This window comes from Pyxicephalus adspersus, chromosome Z (genome assembly GCF_032062135.1).
Source record: "Pyxicephalus adspersus chromosome Z, UCB_Pads_2.0, whole genome shotgun sequence".
Classification (NCBI taxonomy): Eukaryota; Metazoa; Chordata; class Amphibia; order Anura; family Pyxicephalidae; genus Pyxicephalus; species Pyxicephalus adspersus.
Window position 1 is genome coordinate 46,216,466 of NC_092871.1, and position 8,318 is coordinate 46,224,783.

At 40.9% G+C, this 8,318-nt stretch overlaps 1 protein-coding gene and 1 long non-coding RNA gene across 3 annotated transcripts in view; one reads left to right on the forward strand and one right to left on the reverse strand.

Annotated features, from left to right (window-relative positions):
- The window catches only part of LOC140344079 (uncharacterized), a 7,184-nt gene extending 5,892 nt beyond the window's left edge, over nucleotides 1-1,292 (reverse strand). Inside the window, exon 1 of the long non-coding RNA XR_011923481.1 lies at nucleotides 1,178-1,292. This is a non-coding gene — a long non-coding RNA (uncharacterized lncRNA). The remainder of the gene's footprint in view (nucleotides 1-1,177) is intronic.
- Nucleotides 1,293-1,366: 74 nt separating this feature from the next.
- The window catches only part of WDR5 (WD repeat domain 5), an 18,309-nt gene continuing 11,357 nt past the window's right edge, over nucleotides 1,367-8,318 (forward strand). The window contains exons 1-5 of one of the 2 annotated variants that reach the window (XM_072429630.1): nucleotides 1,367-1,524; nucleotides 3,336-3,463; nucleotides 5,807-5,915; nucleotides 6,906-6,979; nucleotides 7,202-7,291. In XM_072429630.1, coding sequence (XP_072285731.1) covers nucleotides 3,383-3,463; nucleotides 5,807-5,915; nucleotides 6,906-6,979; nucleotides 7,202-7,291 — 354 coding nt within the window. In that variant the 5' untranslated portion in view covers nucleotides 1,367-1,524; nucleotides 3,336-3,382. The remainder of the gene's footprint in view (nucleotides 1,525-3,335; nucleotides 3,464-5,806; nucleotides 5,916-6,905; nucleotides 6,980-7,201; nucleotides 7,292-8,318) is intronic. The other variant, XM_072429631.1, reaches the window with a different exon arrangement.

Here is an 8,318-nt window from a genome sequence, read left to right on the forward strand (position 1 = left end):
GGATCACTTTTGGTACAGAAATCTAGACCTCAGTGTAACGCTTAGGTGGTTAAATAAAAGGATGGTCTACCCTTTTATGTAAAGTAAAAATTCTGAATTTAGACACACTTCAAAAGCATTTGCTATCAGTTGGCAAATGTGTTTCAAACCTAAACACAAATCCATTTCAGGTTTTCTGGATGACCCAGATTCTCCCATGATAGTCTATTTTCTCTCGCCTTTTAGAGTTTTAATAAATCATTGTTTGCTCAAAGCCCAGACAGGGGGTGACAGGATGGCAGAAGTGAAAAGCTGGCACCTCCAGCCCATAACCAGCAATTTTACAATGTGTACCACAGCTAGCTGCACATTTTATATTGCCATGCTGCCTAATGCCATACCTAATATTCATGACAATACAGCCATGGCACGCCACATAACATATCATCCAATAGTGTCTCTCTCAGTTCAGTTTCAAGTCTGGGATGTATGATATAAATTTATATCAGACCATTTCCAGGTCCTGTCACTTTCATCTACGCAACATTTCCAAAATCTGCCCCTACCTATCCCCAGAGACCTCTTATTATCTCTCGTCTGGACTACTGTAACACCCTCCTCTCTGGTATTCCACTAACCCGACTCTCTCATCTACAATCTATTATGAATACTGCAGCCAGACTTGTCCATCTTTTCACTGCTCCTATTGCAGCTCTCTACACTGGCTTCCATTTCACCTGAGAATCAAATTCAAGCTCCTGTGCTTTGCCTTCAAATCCCTCCACAGTTCTTGTCCCACTTGCCTTTCTGACCTGGTAAAAAAAAAAATCCGTCCCCTAGCCGCTCTCTCCGCTCCTCCAATGACTTACTACTGACTTCCTCACTCATAACCTCATCACACACATGGCTCCCAGACTTCACTATTTCCCCCCACTACAAATCACCCCTCCTATTTTGTGATGCTCCCCCCACCTCCTAGATTGTAAGCTCTTCCAGGCAGGGTCCTCCTCCTCCTGTGTCACTGTCTGTATCCGTCTGTCATTTGCAACCCCTATTAAATGTACAGCGCTGCGTAATATGTTGGCACTATATAAATCCTTTTTATTATTATTAATAATAATAATAATAATAATAATATCATTAAGTTGTTACCACAAAAATCTCTGACACTAAATTGAGATAATTTCATTTCTGGTACCCCTGCTTATAGAATGTTCCGTACACACGGATGTATAGTTGAACATTCCCTCCTTCTCTGGCACAAGGAAAACCCCACCCCAATACACGGTTCAGGGGGGATGATGGGAGTGAAGCTGAAAGAAAACGCATGCGTAGTCTGTAGGTACTGCGCAGGCGCAAAGTCAGCATGACGCGGCTGGGCCTGTGACTCATTGCGCATGCGCACTCGGTGCTCCTCTCTCTGGCCTGGCGCGCTCTATCCTCGCTTGTGGTGTGCGGCGAATTCAATGAGCGGCCGGCTGGGGAGCTGAGAGCGAGGCCCGAGCGCTACGGACAGGAAACCGAGGAGCAGCAGCCGCTCAGGAGGTGAGTGGTTCTCCGGCTAAATGTCTCCGGAGCTCTCTGGTCTCTCCCGGTGGGCTACTGTTACCCTGTCTCTGTGTTGTATGGGCCCAGCACGTTCTGTATGGTATTTGGACCCTTGGTCCCCCCGCAGACTTTATTGAGCTCTGTACATGTGTGGAGCCCGGTCTGTGCATGCCTGCCACTGATTCCCAGACTCCCATCCTCTTCCGGGGGCCCCTACCCATGCAGGGGGGCCCTATGCTTCGAGGGGGGGGATCTCATCTATGCTGGACTGCCCTTATCCAGGTCAGATAAGCACCTGCCCCCCCCCCCCCCCCTGTGCTGAATGAGCACTATAGGCCCTGTCCTTGATTTGTGAGCTATATAGAGCCCTGTAGAGGACCCCATCTATGCAAAACATGCTACAAAAGACCTTGGGTGTCCCCAGCCTTTGCTGGAAAAGCTGTAGGTTCCTGGAAGTTGATGTGATTTGATTGTTCCTGGGGGTGGGGGGACTTCTGTAAGCTCCCGAGAACCCCCATTCCTGATAGATAAGCATTACTTCTAAAGATATGGGCCATGCCTGCAGAGCCCATCTTTATTGGAAGATAACTCATGTTTCAGTGTGTTGGGATGACCCTTTGGGCTTCATCACTCCTCTGTTATAGTATGTGGTCATGTAGTCTCCACCCCCCACCCCATCCTAATGAAGTTGTTCCTGTGGGATTACACCGCCACCTGACTGTTCTGGTATGAAGGAATGCACCGTATCCCTGTCAGTCTGAATCTCTCCAAATGCCTATACACATTGCCACAGTTCTGATTATTATTATTATGTGATTATTATATTTGCACATGGCAAACCTTTTCTGAAAATTTGCTTTAGGCTCCTTCTGACAATGATTTTTTTTTAACACTTAGTAAATTATTATTATTATTACACAGTATTTATATAGCACCAACATATTACACAGTGCTGTACAAGTCCTTAGTCATGTTACTAGCTGTCCCTCAAAGGGGGCTCACAATTCAATGCCCCTACCATAGTCATATGTCTTTACTACAGTCCAAGGCCAAATTTGTGGGGAAGCCAATTAACCAAACTGCATGTGTTTGGGATGTGGGAGGAAACCCACACAAACATGGGGAGAACCTGCAAACCTCATGCAGATAATGTCTTGGCCGAGATTCGAACCTGGGACCCAGCACTGTAAAGGCAGAGGCACTTAGCTCTGAGGCACCTGCTGTCCAAGATTTGGCCTGTCAAATTTTTTTTTGTGATGATTACATCAGTGGTCACCAACCTTTTTGGACCCATGGACCACTTAATTTACTGCCTCTGGACTGCGCATGCGTGGGGAGCTGGGTGTCACTTAAAGGGGAAGAAACTTCCCCCATAGTGACGTCATGATACCAGAACCCTCCCACTCTCCCATCACAGGTCCAAGCCTATGTCCAGAGACACAACCCGCCCACTGCCGTGAGCCTGCAATCCATACAGAGAACATGGTAATGCGGCTCTGGCCAGTGCACTTGCCCAGCGGGGTCCTTCTGACCCCACTGGGGGGTTCCCTGCCAGAGCCATGGACCACTGGTTGGTGACCACTGGACTACATGACCAACCTTGGCATGAATTGTGTGTGTCCCCTTAACTTATGCACTGTTTATTTTCTCTTGCAATTGTGTAGTAAAGGTTTGCTTTAAATTAGACCCAAAGACCCATTAATAATGTCTAGTTCAATTCCCCTGTGAAAAATGATGTGGCGATGAAAAATATGGTAAGACCTGCATAATTGAATGCACTTTCTTTAATTTATTTTTCTTTTTTCCAGCAGTGTTATTAGTGTTCATTTCTTGTTATTTGTCTGGCCTGTAAACAATGGCGACTGAGGAGAAGAAGCCAGAGACCGAAGCTTCTAAAACACAATCCACTCCTTCATCCTCCACAAACCAGAGCAAGGTTTGTCATTTTTGCGCTTGTGTTAATGTGAACCGGTCACAATTAAGCAGTTTAATCGTTTTATTTTATTATTTTTTTTGGAAGGAGATTACCAAAGGCATATGTAAAATTGCAAGCTGAGAATACTCTAATAAGGATCACTTCAATATTCATTAATTCATTAAACAAATTTTAGCAGTTCTAAGGCTGGATCCTATTTTTGTTCATATTTTACAAAAGACAAATGCAGTGAGTGTATGTAAAATGTAATTACCAAACTCATTCTAAAGAATGCTAAAGGATGTTAAACTGATATTTTAGTTTCAATGATTTCAGTCAAACAAGTACAACCAGCTAATGGCGGTTTTTGTTGTTTCGAAATTAGCTGAACACCTGAGCTACATACTCATACTGGGTTAGTGATTCAGAAAGGTTTTGAAGGCAGAAGATCAGAGCACCAACCAGACAATCAGTATTTTTTAGAACCAGGTCAGCAAAGGTTGTTGGATTCATTACAAAATAGCTGTATTGAGTCCAATACAAAGAAATTTTCATATAATATATAAATATATATATATAATATATGCTACTGTACACTTACATTACATGTTTAAATGTAATGTTTTTTTATTTAAAGTTTATCATTAAATATTGGACATATTTTGGTGAGTTATGCCTAAAAATTATAGCCTACACTGTAAAATAAATTTCCATGCAAAAAAATGTAACACAAACAGAATTAGAACGCTGGGGAGGTTAAGAACAACATTTTACTGTATGCATCATTTTGTGGAAGAGAAAACACATCAGTCTATTTGGATGAAAAAGAAAATTTATTTCATAGTACTTTTCAGTTTAGTACCATTCACATGCTAATAATATCAATAAACAGACTGTCTATGAAACTTTCTACTATTTAGCATTGGGCAAGGTACAGTACAATTTGTAAAGTTTGTTGCATTAAGCAGTTTATTTTAGGACCTCTTTTAAAATGTTAGTTTGACCAAAATCAAAAAATCAGTAGTGCAAGCTTTGTCTGTCCTCCTAATTTTGCTGTTTCTGGCTAGAAAGACCGGCATGCAGCCAATGAAGTATAAACTTATACAACATATTTGTCCCAGGTGTGAAGACATTAGGTAGTGAAGCCAGTGTAGGATAGTAAAATAAATGCAAATGAATGAAGCAAATGAAGCTTCAATATCATTACATGTGTGCTTTAGAGCAGTGTTTCTCAACCAGGGTTCCTCCAGAGGTTTCCAAAACAATAAGCGATTTGTGACTCTGGAGTCAGTTTACCTAATACCTAAGGATTTGTTTTTGGAATGTATTTTTATTGAAACTAGATAGTTATAACAAACTAAATAGGGCCTATACAAATGTATGCAGATAAATAAGATCCAGAAGGGAATGAAGAGACAAACGGCATTAGTCCAAGCGGTTGGCAGTTGTACACTTTTAAGAACTGTTGAATATGGTCTCACAACAGTGAAAGCTCCATGCAGTATGCCAGTCTGTGCAAGCAGAAAGATAACCGTGCAAATGGCTTAGCACCAATAGGTTCAGTACCCTCTATTACGTTCCTTTGGGTACATCATACTAGCATACCCGGAGGCTTCCATCACCAGACCCACTGTTCTAAGATTACACAACATATAGACAAAGGAGGACAGGAAAGATCTAGATTAGGGGATAAGGGGAGGTAGGTGAGTCTCTGTTGCACTGAAATAGTCATTACCACCCCAAAATCCCAACCCCCCCCCCCCCTTAACTTCTTGTATGTGATTTCACAAGGGGTGCAGATCACATTGAATAATATAAATTAGAATATCATAAAGGTGGGCCATCAACTGTTTCATGGCTTATATATATATATATATATATATATATATATCAATTCTGCTGTCACATAAAGCCACAGGTCCGCACAGCTTCTTGTATACCTATTATAAAATGAATGCTCCCAGAAAAGGTCTCACTTTTTAAGTTTTCCTGTAGGGGTCCCTGAATCCTCAGTCTTATCTGACCACGCAATATAATTCTCTCTACAAATGCAATTATGTCCCACTCTTTAGGCGATCTCGAAACACTGCATTATGGTATCCTTAGACGTAAGATGTCAGCCTGTTTTTTTTTTTTTTTGTTTGTTTTTTTTTCAGATCTCTATTGTATCTTCTCTAAATTAGGCAGGTTTCTAACGCTGTGGTTCCCCCTCTTTTCATTAATGTCCTGTCACGCACCATTCTTAGAAAACTGTTTAGAAAATCCATCATTGGGTAGTTGGACTGTGTTTCATTTGTTATCATTAGAAATCTATGTGTTCTGACCAGGTTGTATGCACTAATAATCTCTTTATCTTCATTGCAGCCAGCTCCAGTAAAACCTAACTATACACTAAAGTTCACGTTAGCTGGGCATACCAAGGCCGTGTCTTCTGTTAAGTTCAGCCCCAATGGGGAGTGGCTGGCCAGCTCATGTAAGAACCTTCATGTTTATCAATAAAGCACAATTGTTCTGTAGTTAATGTTTTATAGTCATAAAGGATTGTCTTCTCTGAGAAAGGCAGGTCAAAATAATAAAGCTTTTAAGACCAGATTTCATCAGGATGTTGTAATTAATTAAATTCTGTCCAATAATACCAGTGTAACAATACCTCCCAGGTTCATAAGTACCTTTTGTAGTTCCCAAACACAATTCTTTTAATCTGAGGTGCTTTTTATTAAGGATGCTTTGGCTTCTTCTCGTAATTGTAGCTTAGCCCCACCGCTGTCATTCAGTGTATTTTTGGAGTCAAATATAGTAGTGAGGACTTGTGTCGATGGATATGATGGCTCCACATGCACAAAGGGGATAATGAGTTACTTTTAAACTGTATTAAAATAAAAAGCACCACTTACCTTTACTTCCGCAGAGCCCACTAGTGCCTGGAAAAGCCCCTTCACATGCCTGTGTTTGAGAGCTGGGATTGCAGAAGGGAGAGCCCATGTCCCCTTCTGCAATAAAATAAACTTATCTGCCTGATTACAATTTTTTATTTCAATTCGCCTCTTCACGCTCCATTGTCTCTACCAATATCTTCCACTTCTCGTCCGGGAGTCGGATCTTCAGCCACCTCGATTGGCTGCACTGTTATGAAGCAATTTGCATACACACCGGAGCTAATTTAGTCCTGACACCCCTGATGTGGCATCCTACACATGCACAGCTCAGTGTACTATGAAAAAATTGTGAACAGGCAGGTAGGTAAGTTTTATTGCAGGGGACATTGCCTGTACCTTCTGCAGTAAGAATCCTGCCTGTTTATTTTTTTGTATGCAGAATTCTGGTTCCCTTTAAATGTGATATTTTATTATTTAACTCATCCACAGACACAAATGTAAATATTCTTTCAATCTCAAGACTTGTTTTTGTACAAAAATCTATATTACTAAAAGACAACTTACATGTCCTCTTTAAATTTTTTTAGCGGCCGACAAATTAATCAAAATATGGGGAGCATACGATGGCAAGTTTGAAAAGACTATTTCAGGGCATAAACTGGTAAGTGCCAGAATTAAGAATCTTTACTAGGGACAATGGGAAAGTTGAGTTGGACTGGCAAGACCAGTCTCTGGAGAAATTTACCTCTTGTAAATACTGGTTTAAATCTGTTTAATGCCATAATAACTGGGCACCAGTTAGGTAATCCCCTCCTGTAAGACCACTGAGCTTGTGAGTAAATGACATTTATTTCTCTTGTTAATGATTCTGTGGTTATTTCAGGGTATTTCAGATGTTGCCTGGTCATCGGATTCTAATCTTCTGGTTTCTGCTTCAGATGACAAAACTCTAAAAATCTGGGATGTTAGCTCGGTGAGTTCCTTTTTGAGTATATGTCAACCCTTGTGTCAAACAATTGACTATCGTTTTTGCTTCAGTTCTTGCTGATCTCTTGCAGCTTCTTCATCCATTTTATGAATTCTAGTAGTAGCTGAATATTGTTTCTCAGGACAGGTTTTTGGTGGTTGATAACGATGGACCATACTTGCATTTTTTGTATAAAAAAAAAATTGTCTATGTTTGCCCTTGCAAACCTGTTTTTACGGTGAATGAGCAATGGGAGGGGAACAGTTTGTCACTGTAAAATAAAAAGATCTTAGTAGCAAAGCCATTAGATATTACTTTGTTGAAAATTACAAATTTAAAAAATGAGAATTATTTTGAAATTACGGTGAGATATCAAAAGGGTATAAAAAATTTAGTGAAATAATTTTCCATATGCTTTTAGTGTTCTCCCCATAATTGTTTTACAAGTGGGAAGAAAGAAGCTGTAGGCAGGTAGTCAAAAAGTGGTCTGGGCAACATGTAACCAACTATGTGTTCCCGTTGTTGCCATATGATTCCAGAAACCCTTATCATTTTGTCAGCTTTCTATCCCCCATCTATTAAAAAAAATCTTCTTTATGAATAGGAAAATTAATAGAAACTCTAGATTTTACCTTATTGGATGAAATATCCAACATGTTGCCTGGGACACAATTAAAGTCTTCACATACAAGTACCGTGTTTCCCCGATGATAAGGCATCCCCACCAAATAAGCCGACCCCCTGATTTTTGCTAAAAAAAATTAAAATAAAGCACCCCCCGCAAATAAGACACCCACCGATACCTGCCACTGTGTGCCTCTGTGTGACTCCTCGATGTTGGCTGCAGTGCAGAGTGAAACTGAAAGTAACTTCAAAGGACAAGCAAGATGCTGATCCCTGCCCTACCGGAGTCTGTTACCCGGCCGTAGAAGCCAAAAAAAAGTCAGTGAACAGAAGGGGACAATGAATGGCACAGAGTGATCAGAAGGGGACACTCAATGGCACATGAGTGATCAGAAGGGGACAATGAATG